Source organism: Mauremys reevesii, linkage group 1 (assembly GCF_016161935.1).
Source record: "Mauremys reevesii isolate NIE-2019 linkage group 1, ASM1616193v1, whole genome shotgun sequence".
NCBI classification, from domain to species: Eukaryota; Metazoa; Chordata; order Testudines; family Geoemydidae; genus Mauremys; species Mauremys reevesii.
The window spans coordinates 42,663,252-42,679,866 of NC_052623.1; the positions used below are offsets into that span (position 1 = coordinate 42,663,252).

Here is a 16,615-nt window from a genome sequence, read left to right on the forward strand (position 1 = left end):
TTTGGAACATCCCTTTATTGAGATGCTATTACCGCTGCATTAGTAAGGCCAATATTCAAATATTAAGTCCCGTTCCTTTAAAAAAGAAGTTGAAAAATTGGAAGGGATTCAAAAAAGAGGTACAACGCTGATGTAAGGTCTGGAAAACATGCCTTCTAGTGAGAGACTAATTATCAGTGCATTAAGTCTATCCTAGAGAAGGTTAAGAAGTGACTTAATTATGATTTAGAAATAGCTACTCGGGGAGAAGATTTTTGTTAGTAGAAAGCTATCTAATTTAGTAGACAAAGGCACAAAAAGATCCAGTGGTTGGAATCTGAAGCAAGATAAATTCAGACTAGAAATAAGGGGTGGATTTGTTTTGTTTAATCAAGAAGGTAGTTAATCATTGGAACAATCTCTTTCTAGCTAGAAACAAGGTGGATTTTCCATTAGTTGAAATCATTAAATCAAAATTGATGAATTTCTAAAAGATAAACTCTAGCTCAACCCAAAGATATGGGCTTGATGAAAGAATCTTAGTGAAATTCTATGGCCTTTGTTATCAAGGAGATCAGACTAGATGATCATAATGGGTCCTTCTGGCCCTTAAGCATGTGAAACTGGAAGTGTACCTAAACAAGAGAGCCACACAATACCTGAATCAACTGTAAGTGAAAGAAGGACATATGGTTTTATAGTAAGATTAAAATATTAACTGACTTGGTGTCTCAACGGGAGATACAAGGAGCATCTGAAACAGATGGCACTGCACGGTTTAAAAATATGGAGAGGAGACCAAGATTTGAAGCCTGGTGTCAGACTAAGCAGATAAGGAGTAAATGTGTTTGAATGTCAGAGGTAGGATGGATCCATTTTATGGAAAAATTTTAAACACACTGGGCAGTAAGTTGTTGACATTTGTAGTTCATACCAAACAGGGTAGGAAAAACAGCCAATGCCCAAGAAAGGGTAATATAATTCACAGTGATATAAATAGATTGGAAGCACAGGCAGTATGTAGTGTCCTATCAACTTTCATTGCAAATACTTATTTCAAGTTTTATTTTCATAGGTCTTTGAAAATAATGCTGCTAATACTGTAAGACTTAAAATTCATTGTATAGTACCTTCCTTCTGAGGAACTAGAAATTCTTTACAAACATGAATGAATGAATACTTGCAACACTCATTCTCCCCATTTAACAGATAGGGAAACTGGAATGGAGGTTGTGACTTACAAAGGGAAACTATTGGGTGTAGAACCCAGATCTTCTGATTCCTATTTCAGTACTCTCATGGCCACTAAACCCTGCCTCCATGTAAGGCCAATAGTGGATAAAATTGTAAAATTTTTGAATAATGCATAAAGTGAGGGGAAACTTAGTAATGCAAGAAAAGAAGAATTAAATATAGAATGTCTGAGTAAGTTGTTCATGCAAAGTATGGAAGCCTCTGGGGGCCTTGGAGATTTATTTTTTTAAATTAAAGCAAGTACTTTGGGGATATAACCACCCTACCAAGGCTATTTGAATGAACTACTAAATACAAATACAAAAGGAGAAACACAAAAAGGCTGGGTCATTAGGAAACTTAGAGTGAATTTAATTGCACATAAAGTACTTAATAAACTAAACGAACAGCAGCACCTAAGGCAACAAGCAGAACAAGTAACCTAAGAAGTACAAAAAGTGAATTGGTTCAGGTATTAAGAAGGGAGAGATTGCGGGCACAGTCAGCGTAGAGGTTAGAGCACAGTGGGCTGCCCAGAGTTATCTCCACCATCAAATCCTCTTTAATACTTCCAGTATAATGGAGAGAAACATTTAACAGCTTGTTTTGTTCTGTGTTCTCCATTTTATTTTTTTCTTCTTCCAGACTATAGTAATTCTACTTTAGAACGGACGCATCCTTTTGGTTTCAGTGCCATTACATTTATAATGAAATACAAGTAGATTAATCTTCTCTTTTTCTTCAGTTATTTTTGTAAATCTAGTTTTAGAACAGTTTTGATTTACATCAGTGTAATGGCCAGTAAAGAGAATAACACAACACAATATATTTTCATTATCATTGCTATATGCTGTAGCATTCTGACAGTAAGTTGGAAAGAAGCTGCACTGGGCTGTATGGAAGGGACTGCAGTAATTAATCTTCATTAGAATTGTTGCCATCACCTTGTAAATTAAAATTTATTATATGGAAGAAAGTTTGTGGCACAACATGTTTGATTAGCAAAATGCCAATACTTAAGGGATACATTATTCTTAAATATTCTAAATTATTTTTTATGTGCAGATTCATTCATTATTAACTGAAAGTTTCTTTAGGAAAGTTGAACTGTCAAACATGCTGGAATTACACAGCAACTTGTTGGCTGCATTGTGTTTACATGGGCAAGAAATATTATAGCAAATGTAAATACGTACAATAGAGGCTTCTATCTGAGGCTCTCAAAGCATCATATAAACATTATTATTTAAGTAATGACAATGTGCTTGAAGCTGCACATGGGCTTTTATTTCAAACCAGGGGCGGCTCCAGGCACCAGCACAGCAAGCGCATGCCTGGGGCGGCAAGCCGCGGGGGGGGGGGGGGGGCAGTGTGCCAGTCGCTGTGAGGGCAGCAATCAGACAGTCTTCAGCAGCATGCCTGCAGGAGGTCCGACGGTCCCGCGGCTTCGGTGAAAATTTGGTGGCGGGTGCCAAAGGCGCGGGGACCGGCAGATCACCCGCAGAAACACCGCCAAAGACTGCCTGACTGCCGTGCTTGGGGCGGCAAAAAACATAGAGCCGCCCCTGTTTCAAACAGTCCCTCCTCAAAGCCGTTACAATCTAAAGAATACAGACTTTGAGTTGACAAGACATACTTAGAAGCCTGAAGAAGTTAATTGCTAGCAATCAAAAAAATCAAGTCATTTCTTGTAGCTATCCCCCCATAACATCTTTGGGAAGTAAGTAGCAGTTTCCTCCATTTTATAGGTGGTTAAACTGAGATGCAGAACGTTACTTGCCCAAGATTGCACAGTGAATTACCATCAGAATTAGAATCCCACCTTCTTGGATTCCAGTCTCCTGTGCTAGTATTTATCAAAGATGTATTTATAAGATGTGTGATTATGCATGTGCAGCAAAAGTGATATATAAAATGAAAACACCCGTTTTGTTGTGTTTGGGTTAACATGGGTATAAATGGGGGCCCACAGGAATTATTGTGCACGTCGCTGAAATCTGCTGTTACTACCTTGCTGCCCATGCAGATATAGCCACTCAGAGTAAATTAGGCCATCAGGCTACATGAATCTGTGTGGATAATTCAGGCTGCTGCAGCAGTAAAGAGCTAAACTGTACCGGATAGCACAAAGGAAGACTGCAATCCAGCTGTACGTGCCACTCTCCAAATGTTATAAAGGGATATTGGCCTGAGTGTTCTTCCTTATGAGTCGTGCCATTTACTGAATAGATCACCTTACTTCGTTCCATGATTTTCAATATTCCTGCACTAAAAATACCCGTTTTGAGGTTCTCTGCATCCATTTCTCTCAGAAGCATCTCTATGCTTCTTCATGACCCCATCCCAAGTTGCTTCCCATGTTAGATTCCCTCCTTGTTCATCTACCTTTCACCACACCTACTCTCTATCACAGGGGTGGGCAAACTTTTTGGCCCGAGGGCCACGTTGGGGTTGCAAAGCTGTATGGAGGGCTGGGTAGGGAAGGCTGCGCCCCCCCAAACAGCCTGGCCCCATCCAACCTGTCCCACTTCCCGTCCCCTGACTGCCCCCCCACCCATCCAACCCCCCTGCTCCCAGTCCTCTGACTGCTCTGACTCCTATCCACACCCCCACCCCTTGACAGGCTCCCCAGGACCTCACGCCTATCCAATCCCCCCGTCCCCTGACTGCCCTCCAGGACCCTCCGCCCCTTATCCCATCCCCCGGCCCCTGCCCACTTACCATGCCGCTCAGAGCAGCATGTCTGGCAGCCGCGCTGCCCGGCCGGAGCCAGACACTCTGCCGCACTGCTCGGCAGGAGCGCGCAAACCTGCCGCCCAGAGCACTGCCTGCGCGGCGGCGTGGCTGCAGGGGAGGGGGACAGCTGGGGAGGGGCCGGGGACAAGCAGATGTGGTCCACGGACCGTAGTTTGCCCACTTCTGCTCTATCATGACTGGAGTTAATAGCCGAACATATTGGCTGTTGAAATGCACGTACTTTTTTTTTTTTTTTTTTTGCAACATGTTCCATTAACTTAGCAACATGCCTCTTCAGTAACTATAAGAAACAGTTTGACTCAAGAATAACCTTCTCACAAAGCTTTTGGTGAAAAGCCTTGTTTTGGTGTTTTGGATTATACAGAGACTGGAAAACTTACAGTTCCGTTTAAAATGTGTTATACAGTTAAGTTTTCTAGGTAACAAGATCTAGGTCTAATCATAGAATCAGGTGTTTGTCTAACCTGCTCTTAAAAATCCCCAAGGATGGAGATTCCACAACCTCCCTGGCAATTTATTCCAGTGCTTAACCACCCTGACAGTTAGGAAGTTTTTCCTAATGACCAACCTTAAACCTCCCTTGCTGCAATTTAAGCCCATTGCTTCTTGTCCTGTCCTCAGAGGTTAAGAAAAACAATTTTTCTCCCTCCTCCTTGTAACAACCTTTAAATACTTGAAAACTGTTATCATGTCCCTTCTTAGTCTTTTCTTTTCCAGACTAAACAAACCCCATTTTTTTTCAACCTTCCCTCACAGGTCATGTTCTTTTAGACCTTTAATCATTTTTATTGCTCTTCTCTGGACTCTCTCCAGTTTGTCCACATCCTTCCTGAAATGTGGCGCCCAGAACTGGACACAGTACTCCAGTTGAGGCCTAATCAGCGCGGAGTAGAGCAGAAGAATTACTTCTCGTGTCTTGCTTACAACGCTCCTGCTAATACATCCCAGAATGATGTCTGATATTTTTGCAACAGTGTTACACTGTTGACTCATATTTAGCTTGTGGTCCACTATGACCCACAGGTCCCTTTCTGTAGTACTCCTTCCTAGGCAGTCATTTCCCATTTTGTATGTGTACAACTGATTGCTCCTTCCTAAGTGGAGTACTTTGCATTTGTCCTTATTGAATTTCATTCTATTTACTTCAGACCATTTCTCCAGTTTGTCCAGATCATTTTGAATTTTAATCCTATCTTTCAAAGCACCTGCAACCCCTCCCAGCTTGATATCGTCTGCAAACTTTATAAATGTACTCTCTATGCCATTATCTAAATCATTGATTAAGACATTGAATAGAACTGCATCCAGAACTGATTCTTGCAGGACCCCCACTCCGATGGTGTCTCCATCTCCAGTCTGAGGTGGCGGTTTTTTTGTATTTATTATAAGCCAGCTGCTTCTTAATTGTATTATTTCTTCTTTGTTTTAATTACTAAGATTGTTTTGAACTAGCATCCTAGATCCACTATCAGTCAATTATGAATGCAGCTGAGGTTTCAAAGCCTATTCAAGTGCTGAAAATAATAGACAAAGCAGCTAAGATTGTTTTTATTTAATTAGGCTTTTAGTCTTACTCTTTTTTAAATGAATTCCCATAAACTCTGCTAACCGTACAATAGGTTCCTTGGAAAACTTTTGCAATTGACATTAGAATAAGTACATATACTGTCAACGTATGTTGTTTAGTGTTTGTATAGCACCCAAAGTATACTAAGGGCTGCATGGAGAAATAGGACAAGATCCTTGCCCCCAAGAAGTTATAAACTAAGTATCAATAGCAAACAGCTTAAAGGGACACCTGCAAGGTTGACAGACCCAAAATCACAATAGATCTAAACATTTTTTTTTAAAATGTTGTAATTCTGAAAAAAAAAATCTAACGTGAAAGCTGCAATATTGTTTAACTCCTTTCATTCTCTATTGGGCAGGCAGAAGAAATGTAAGGTTCTTTGATCGCATAGCATATGGATACACGTGTTTGTGTCATGTGTTTCTCTCCCCTCCCACCCCCCGTCTCCTTTTTTCATTTTAATGAGTAGGCAGAGGTTGACATCTGCAGTGTCTATTCTTGTCCTTTTTACAAGAACAGAACAGGTAGGCAGACATATGGATCACACACCTGCAATCTCCACACAACGAAGGCAAGACAGGCAGCAAGATAGAAACTTTGTCATTCTTTATACTAAGTTAGAAAAAGGAAGAACATATTGTAATGCTGATCTTTTTCCAGCGGGACCTGTGTTCTGGTGGTGTTTGGCTGTGCCACTGTAGTCATATTTTGAGCTGTCATTTTAATTGTAAACCCTGTTTCTGGAAGGTTTATAATGTAAGCATTTTAATGTGCCTGCAATTTGTTGCACTTCCGAAAAAGTTAAGATTGGGCTGAAAATCTGAGTCCAAATTTTGTTACTGCCAATCCACGTATGTCTGATTTGGAAATTCCTTATCCAAAGAGTCTAAAATGCAACCGAGCCTCATATTTTTGCGCAGTGTTGGTACAGGTGTGCACTGATTATTGGGAGTTACTTAAAGTAAACATTGTTTCTAATGAAGCAACCCTTGGAATTGCTGCATCACTAGGAAACACTTAATTCCCTAAATAACCTTTAAAATAGCGTATGTGATCTACAGTACAGTGTTCGTGCCAAACTGCACTAAAACTGAATAATGGCAAAATGTCAACTAAGTGTACACAAAAATCTTTGACTTGTTCATTTTCCCAGATGGTTAACAATGTTTTCTAAGAGTCTTTTTTCTGCAGTGAGCACTATGCTGGGAACATTGCATGATCAGGTTGCCTGATGTTTCCCATTATAAGACCCCATTCTCAACTGCTTATAACTTGGACAACTTTTAGCCAATTCGCCTGTGTTCCTCAGGCTGAAGTATATTGGAAATTTTCAGCCAAAACAATGCAGGTGTTTGAGAACAAAGATAGGGGAAAATATATTGTGTGTCCTGTCCCATGTAGTGAGGAGGAGAAAACTGACGGATTCAAATGTTGCAGGGACAAGAGCTAGACCTACGGAGTCTGGGGAGTAGATTGGGGCAAGGAGCCTTGGATGGACATATGAGAAGCCGGAGAGGCTGGTGTCGGGGGGAGGAGAACAAGACTGGGAGTTGGGGTAGGTGAGACGGGACTTGCTGGGCAAGGAGACTGGGAATAGGAGCTGAGGGAGTAAGTTGTGGACTGGCTGGAAAAAGTGGTATGCAATCAAGCTATTAAAGACTGTATTATAATACATACACACAAGGGGGCTGAATTACGATTGCCTGGACAACCTTAATTCTGGTATTTCCTAACTTTTGATTGCTTGATCTTGCATCTTAATGTTGCTTTAACCCATAGGGTTGGGTTGGTTGGTTTTTGACATGTAACTTGGAGTTTTTCCACCCAGAGTCTGTGTGTGGCGGGTCAGTATGTAAATGTACAGCCCTCTAGCCTACCACACACTTACTGGCTGTGCGGACCTTGCTACCATGCACTAAACATTGCATAGTATGCGTTGACATACTGCGGTTTCAAACAGCCGTACATCCAAGTGCACTATGGGACTTTTAGTGCACAGTCGCAGGGTCCAGTTAGCACACAGCAGGCTAGAGCACTGCAGATTTGCACCTGGCTTGCCACACACTGACTGTATAGACAAGCTCTTACCTAGGGCCCAAGTGTGATGGATGGTTCACAGAACATAGAAAAGATGTGGTCCTGCCCCCCAGAGCTTTTATCTTAATTTAGATAAGATAGAAGTGTGAAGAAAAACAGGGACAGGAGAAAGGAAGACAAGAGTTACAGAGTGTGTGGTAACCCAGATAGGTTATGTGCTCCTCTGGCTGGTCTCAGTAAGTGCATAAGACTTTCCCTCTTTACATGATTCATAATAATTTAGAAACTGAGTGAAATGTGTTCACCTGATTTTGTTGGGAGGAGGTGTACAGCACTAATATTATGGTAGCAAGGCAGGCAGTAGAGGAGCTGAGGATGGGAGAGTTTGGACAGAGCAGGGAGATGAAAACTGGAGGAAGTCTGGCAAAATGTGGTGGGCTGCAGATAAGTAAAAGGAAGAGTAAAGAGAGGTGTAAGTTGGATGAGCTCTACCCTCCTCTGAACACAGCAGTCAATATTATATGTGCTCCAGGTCTACATCTGTCCTGGGGTTGGGCTCACATAATGTCAGCAAGCATAAAACTCCTCTGCCTAAGCTTTCTCCGCAAGCTTGTCTGTTCCTTGGGTTTCTCTGTGGGACTCCTGCTGTCCCACACCCTAGTTACCCATGTCGCAGGGACACTAACTCTACTATCTCCTGGTTGCAGCTAACAATATTCATCTACCAGCATGAGTCTTAGATTATAAACTCTTTGGGGAATGGACCAGGTCTACCTTTGTTTATATAGCTCCATGTGGCCCTAGTACAACGGGAGCTGAGGCTTTTAAAAAGCCTTTGCTGAAGTTGCTGATGTCACTGGTGACTACCCATGTGTTTGGGTGTCAGGCAGCTGGGTCCTGGAGTCCCTGATGCTGACTCCCGGTTTGGCAGAGAAGAAGGGAAGGATGGACAGGCAAGACCATTTCCCCGGGGTCCAGGACTCTTCTAGAAGGAGCTGGGGCTTTTTAAAGGTTGGGAGAGGAGGGTGAGCATCTAAACTTGGGGTTTAATAAGGAAATTATGCACAGTGTGAAATAGTTCTTCTGAAGTACAGTTGTAAGAGAACCATTTGAAGTCAACGTGGATACATAAAAAGCAGAAAAATTAGGTAAAGCTTGGGTTTTGCAGCTTTAAATCTTGCTGGAAAGGCTGTATGCATGTTTATTACTTTCCTTCTTGAACTTGTCTTTAATATTTGGAATTTATGTCATACATTAGTAGCAGCAGAGGAAAGAAATCTCAGTTAACGCAAACATTCGGATCTTAATAGTTCTCAAAGTGACTGGACATTGCACGGGGCGCTGCATGCAATAATTATATACTTTGTGAGCTGCAATAGCAATGCTCAACTGTGTGAGGGAGGGGAAAGAAGTAAGGCGTGTGTCATCCTTACCTTGAGTTTCCTGGTGCGGTTCTTGCTTTGTCACCACCGAGTTAATGTACAGTTTGCATTTAATATTATTGGGTATTTTAACCGAGCTGGCCAAAAAATGCCAATTGTTGTTTCAAGACTTTAATTTTTTTTTTAATTTGGAAAATTTCCCATTAAATGTATTTTATAAAAAAACATTTTAGTTTTTAAAAAAATCATGTTTTAGTTTTAAAAACCAAACGTTGTAACAGAAAATCATTTTCCAAAGCCAATTGTTTTCTGGTTTGGTATTTCATTGAAAAACTGGAACATTTCTACCAAAATGAAAGTATTTCATGAAAACAATTTTTCTTAAAAATAAAAGTTTCAGCAGCATTTCAACCAACTCTAATTTTAACAATAATTTAGAAACAAATCCAGTTACATGTATGCATGTTGATGGTTTGGATAGCAAGTGTTTTAAAGCAATAGGGCCATCTATATTTACTGGCATTTTGAAATGGTGTGTGGCATATTGACCTGTTAGAACCCAATGGCTTCCCTGAGACTATTTTAGACTCATGCATTTGTTCTTGGTGCATCACGTAGAAACCCCATGTGCTGACTTTCATTAGCTCAGAGAGGATTAGGAAAAAAGTAAGGAGTATCGTACCCAATGGTTCACAATAAAAGCTGTGCTTTTGTCAGGAGCATTTGGGGAAACGTGAAACACAAGAGAGATGTTTGTTTCTTGTATTGAGCTGAAATGTGCTTACATTTTGGAGGTCCTTAATGTAATATTGTGCATGCAAATCTCTGAAGTAGACTGTGGTTGTTTGAAGACATAGATGATCCTTGGAGGAAAAACTATGTGAGCTGCACAAAGCCATTTTATTTTCAAGTTCATCTTCTCCATATTTTCTGTGGTTTTTTAATCATTATTTCCAACCCTAATATTAAATGTGTTGCTGTTGCCCCCACTTCTCTGGAGACGGTGCTGCACTTTCCTCCTGATTGCTCTGAGTATAAATAATTGTTCTCAGTTGTTATAAAGAACACAGTTTCTGAGCCCCATTAGTATAAAATCCTGCCCAGGAAATGCCATTATAACTCACATTTAAAGTGGCTGAAAAATCCTGTTGCTGAATATCTCTATTCCTCTCATGGCAAAGACCTATGTAGTAGTTTCCAATGATTTACTTCTAGGGGAAATGTTTTAAAAACATCAAATGGGCCACACATGAGATGGGCCCAAATCACCCCTGTAGCCACACTCTGGAATGTTGAGAAAGTTTGGATTCTGCTCTGGATGACAATTCTAACATTGTGACTGTTGTCTAGGTCAACTGACATATCACTAAATCAACTTTTCCAAGTTTTCTAGCACTACAGAATGCAACAAGTATTGTATAAAGCCAGTATTGATTTCTTGATATATTTTAACCAATTAACTACTAAATAAACAACAAAACATTCACTTCTATGTGAAAGGGATTCTAATTTAGACATTCAGTTCATTTAATTCCATTGCTATCCTCTTCTGAATAGTAATTTTATGTTTGCCTCTTATCTGGCCATAAATTTGCCTTGTTTAAAATGAATTGTTTGATTGCATGATGATATTGATTACCACAGTTGTTAAAAAGAGTAATTGATTTGTTTCTGCAGTGAGCTTGAGGAGAAGATCGGAACAAGGAAAAGAAGCAAGAGCAGCAATAATGCAGCAGAAGAATCGCCACTGAGAAGGAAAAAGGCTAAACTTAGCGACGAGGACTCTTTTGTGCCATTAGATACAGGGCTTTCTCTGGCAGAGGATGAAGAGCTTGTACTACATCTGCTCAACAGTCAGAGATAATTATTTTCCCCCGGTTTTTTTTCTTCTAGGTCATCTTTGCTCTTATGTCAGAAGTGTGCACAAAATCAATCTGGCATTAGGGCAGATGGGTATCTGCAGACATTGATAAATGAGTTTCATGAACAATGGACTTGCCTCAGATCAGATAGTAGGTTATTCTTTTCCATGGCATATATTCAGGATGGTTGGTTTTGGGATTATAAAGATTTCCAAAACAATTTTCCAATCTAAATCCTCTGATGACATTTTGTCAGTAGCACATTTATAATTGAAAAGCTCCAGGTTTGAAGTATTTGTTGTATCTTTTTTGTAAAATGTAAGCTTGCTTCATAACAAAAGCTTAGTGTGCTCCAGTCTGAATTTTTCTTGATTTTTGGCAGGTTTGTAATCTCAGAATATAAAGTGGATTAAAACTATTAAAGAATAAATCTTTTTCCAAGCTCAAATGGTGAACAGTAGATATGACTTATTAAATGAAATGCAGATTTGTTTTTACTGTATGTAATACACATTTATTTAAAAGCTCCTGATGTTTTTGAAATAAATAATATGTATATCTCTTTAGCTTCCCCATGAAAACAATTAAACCTTTCCAGCCAGTTCGCATTTCCATTATACTTACAATCAAAAAAAAAGAGAAAATTCTGCCAGGGCCAGACAGACAAGGGGACAATGTACTGTCTTCCTAAGACATGAGATGTTATTCTAAGATTGGGTAGGCTTCTGAAGTTGATGGGCCAGGGTCCACCTGTGGTGGTTCATATCTGAATTAATGACATGGAGTCTGGGATGTCTCACAGATGGTAGATCCAAGTTTACTGTAGAATGTACAAGCGGTCTTCTCTGAGATCCTTCCAGGTCCACGAAAGAAGGCAGGACAGAAGGCAGAAAATTCTAGAAGTGAACAGCTAGCTAGGTAGGGTGTGTAGAGTAGAGGGTTTTGATTTTGTGGAACATTGATCCACCTTCTATGGGAAGAGGGGATGTATAGTTTGGATGGCTTCCACCTCAATAGAAGAGGAACAAATCTCCTCGGGGACAGGCTGGCTAGATTAGTCAGGAGGGTGTTAAACTAATAGCAAAGGGGAAGGATAAAAAGGGAAGATATGACCACTCAGAACAAAGTTAAGATGTTGAGAACAAAATTAATCAAGGAATCAAAGAACATGAGAAGAAATTCTTAAATTGCCTATACACCAATATTAGGAGCCTGGGTAACAAACAAGAGGAAGTGGAATTGCTCATTTGCAAACATAAATTTCATTTAGTTGGTATTACTGAAATCTGGTGGGATGAGTCCCATGTTTCGAATGTTAAAGTTGATTTATGAAGGATCAAGTGAGCAAAAGGGGCACTCTGTGTCAAAAATGGCATTGCCTGTTTCCGAGTCACTGGTAACTTGGAAGAGAATGATCTTGAATGTTTATGGCTGAATGTCCACACAGGTATAAAGCACAAGTTGGTGTATGAGTTGATCTCTGCTACAGACCACAAAATCACAGTTATGCAACTGTCTATAATGTATAGGGAATAAAGCTGTGTGATCATGGGGAGACTTCAGTTTGAGTGACACATGCTAGAGGTCTTGTGCTGCCAGTATTAAAACATCCTTAGAAAACTGTCTTCTATAATGTTTAGAAATTCTATCTCAAAAAGTGTTGCAGCCACCACAGGGGAGTTCTTCATTAGACCTCGTCTTAACAAATAAAGAGAAACTGAATACAGAATTGAACATTCATGGTAGTTTAGGTACAAATGATCATGACTTGATCACATTTATAATGTGCAAACCAAATAAAGTCCAAACCAGTATATATACATACTGTACTTGGTGTTTACAAAGACTGGTTTCACAAAGCCAAATCAGATGAGAGGAAGAATTTAATCAGAAAACTGTGAATGACAATTGGGAACCATTTAAAGACACATTACTAGAGGCCCACCAAGCCACAATCCCACAACCAAGGGACAATTGTAATGATAGAATTATCAGTAATAATGCAGAAAAGGCAGAAGTGTTCAATAAATATTTTTGTTCTGTATTTGGAAAAAAATGAGACCATAGATAATTTAGTCTCCTCGTGGTGATTCCATTCCACTAGTATCTCAGGAAGGATGTTAAACAGCAGTTACTAGAGTTAAATACTTTTAAATAAGCAGGTACAGATAACTTGCATCCAAGAATTTTAAAAGAGCTGGCTGAAGAGCTCTCTGGATTGTTAATATTGATTTTCAATAAGTCTTAGAGCACTGGGAAAGTTCCAGAAGACTTGAAGAGAGCTAATGTGCCAATTTTTAGAAAGGGTAAACAGGATAACCTGGGTAATACAGGGCTGTCAGCCTGACTTCAATCCCAAGCAAGATAATAGAGTGCCCGATATGGGTCTGGGTTAATAAAGAATTAAAGGAGGGTAATATAATTAATGCCAATCAACATGTATTTATGATAAGTAGATCCTATTAAAAAAAACTGGATGTTGAAGCTAGACAAATTCAGACTGAAAATGAGACATAAATTCTTAAAGGTGAGAATAGTTAATCATTGGAACAATTTATCAAGAGCTGTGGTGAATCCTCCATCACTGACCATTTTTAAATCAAGCTTGGATGCTTCTCTAAAAGATAAGTGTTAGAAATTATTTTGGGGAAGTCCTATGGCCTTTGCTATACAGGAAGTCAGGCTAGATGATCACTAAATGATGGTCTCTCCTGGCCTTGGAATCTATGCATAAAATAACATTAAAATCTAATTCTGCCAGACCGCTTTATCATTTGAAACTATGTATCTTGGGGCTTACTGACTCATCCCAGATAAGCCAGTGCATGTTATTGCCTTGTAAAATTACTACAAAGATGCAAACTGTAGGGCAATGGCCACCTGAATATCTGAGAGCAGAACCGAGCCTCTTTCTGTTATGACGAAACATAACATGGAGGAGTAGAGTATTTTTAGCTTTATTTTCCAGCATTTGTTTTTGAAGTTATACCTTGCTAAACACCATACTAAATTTGTACATGAAGATTGTGGTGATGGATGAGGAACCAATAGTGCTGGTCTCTGGCATACTGTATGCATGCTTGCCTGTAAACGCTGCATCCTGATCAACAGCCACTGGACTTTTGCAGTGCTCTACCTTTCTTGGAAATTGCAAATGACCCAAACTGTGGTGGTTCTTTGGCTTGCATGTGCATAAATGGAGACTAGGAGGAAACTAAAACATTCATTTTTAACTTCTCACCTGGGACAGCATACTCCCTTGGCTGTGTCTATAGAAAAGGTGAGTTTACCTAACCCACTAGGCCATCAGCCCTCAGTGTTCCTCACTTGTTTGTTTATATATATATATATATATATACACATACACACACACACACACACACACACACACACACACACACACACACACAACATTTATGGCAGAAAGAAACACTATTCCTCATGCTAAAAGTTGTCAAACACCTCCAGCTTCAATGACTATACCTGGAGGAAAGCATGCCTTGTGCTACTTGGGAGGGCAGATGTCCTCCACCTTTCATAGCTGCTGATATAGCCTATGGCACCGCTAGTATGTGAGCACCTCCCAAACATTAATGAATTTGTCTTCACTGTGTTGTTGAAGAAATTTAAATCCTCATTTTACAGATGGGGAACTGAGGTACACAGCAGTTAAGGGACTCACTGAAGGTTACAGGAGAAGACTTTGGCCTGGTCTACACTAGGACTTTAATTCAAATTTAGCAGCGTTAATTCGAATTAACTGCGCACCCGTCCACACCAGGAAGCCATTTAATTCGACCTAGAGGGCTCTTTAGTTCGAATTCGGTACTCCACCCCGACGAGGGGAGTAGCACTAAATTCGACATGGCTATGTCGAATTAGGCTAGGTGTGGATGCAAATCGAACTTAGTAGCTCCGGGAGCTATCCCACACTGCACCACTCTGTTGACGCTCTGGACAGCAGTCCGAGCTTGGATGCTCTGACCAGCCACACAGGAAAAGTCCTGGGAAAATTTGAATTCCTTTTTCTGTCTGGACAGTTAGAATCTCATTTCGTGGTTGGACATTGGGGCGAGCTCAGCAGCACCGGCAGCAATGCAGAGCTCTCCAGCAGAGGAGTTCATGTAATCTCTGAATAGAAAGAGGGACCCAGCATAGACTGACCGGGAACTCTTGGATCCGATCGGTGTGTGGGGCGAGGAGTCTGTGCTTTCAGAGCTGCGCTCCAAAAAACAGAATGCAAAGACCTACGAGAAGGTCTCCAAAGCCATGAGAGACAGAGGATACAGCCGGGATGCAACGCAGCGCCGCGTGAAAATCAAGGACCCCAGACAAGGCTACCAAAAAATCAAAGCGGCAAACGGACGCTACGGAGCCTGCCACCACTGCCCCACCAGTGACCATGGACTCTGACGATGGGACAGTGTCGACGGCCAGTTCCTCGGCGATGTTCGCGGACGGGGAAGATGAGGAAGGGTTTATGGAGGACGAGGCAGGCGACAGCGCTTACAACGCTGGTTTCCCTGACAGCCAGGATCACTTCATCACCGTCACGGAGATCCCCTACCAACCCTCCCCGGCCATTAACCCGGATCCTGACTCAGGGGAAGGAGCAGTCGGTAAGTGCTTTAACCATGTAAACTTTTATTCTTAATATAACAGGAATCTGAAGTATGTGAAAAGGAGGTCTCTCTATATATGGGGATAGAACAGAAATCCTCCTGGGAGATCTCCACGAAGCTCTCCTGGAGGTAATCGAAAAAGCCTCAGCAGGAGGTTCCTGGGGAGAGCTGCTTTATTGGGTACTCCGTGGTAGCACACTTTTCCGCGCGAGGCTTTCATGAGGTACTCAGGGAGCATTGCCTCCCCGAGCATGGCTGCATAGGGCCCTGGTTTGTGCTGGCTTTCACGCAGCATGCGCTCTCTATCTCCTTCAGTGACCGTCCTCAGGGTGATCTCACTCGGAGACTCCTGCATCTAATTAGGGGAATTACTGTAATGTTACGCCTGGTCCAAAGTATTTTTAAAAAATCTCCGGACAGACGGCATAGCAGAGACTCAGCACGCTGCTGCGTGACGAGCGTAACGGAAAGCCAAAGAATCAAATGGACGCTCATGGAGGGAGGGGGGACTAAGGACGCAAGGTATCCCACAGTTCCTGCTGTCTCCGAAAAGCATTTGCATTCTTGGCTGAGCTCCGAATGCTTCTAGGGTCAAACACAGTGTCCGCGGTGGGTCAGGGCATAGCTCGGCAATTTACGCACACACCCCCACCCCCAGAAGTGAAAGGGAAAACAATCCTCTGTTGACTCTTTTACATGTCACCGTATCTTTACTGAATGCTGCAGATAGATGCGATGCTGCAGCACTCAACACCAACATCCTTGCTCCCACCTCCCCCGCTATGGGTGGCTGATGGTGCAATATGACTGGTATCCGTCCTCATCATCATGAGCTTTTTGGCACGTGGTGCAGTGCAAAAGGACTGGTAACCATGCCGACTAGCATCTGTCAGGTCCCCCAATATCAGGTGCACCTAATTTTTCATGGTAGATGGTGCAGTATGGTTGATAACCGTCTTCATCATAGCAACAGGGGGCTGAGCTTCATCAGCCCCCACCCTTCATGTGTAAAGAAAAGATTCAATTGCCCCTGGACTAGCAGCAGGATGCTGGGCTCCTCTCCTCCACACTCCTTAATGTCCTATCTGGACTATCATAGCAACTGGAGGCTGCCTTCCACTCATTTCTCACTAACAAGTCACTGTGTCTTATTCCTGCATTCTTTATTACTTC

General features: G+C 41.4%; 1 protein-coding gene across 1 annotated transcript in view; it reads left to right on the forward strand.

Annotated features, from left to right (window-relative positions):
• Nucleotides 1-11,268, forward strand: part of DDX10 (DEAD-box helicase 10) — a 332,788-nt gene extending 321,520 nt beyond the window's left edge. The window contains exon 18 of the mRNA XM_039520516.1: nt 10,636-11,268. Within this exon, the coding sequence (XP_039376450.1) occupies nt 10,636-10,822 (187 nt within the window). The 3' untranslated portion in view covers nt 10,823-11,268. The remainder of the gene's footprint in view (nt 1-10,635) is intronic.
• Nucleotides 11,269-16,615: the final 5,347 nt, after the last annotated feature.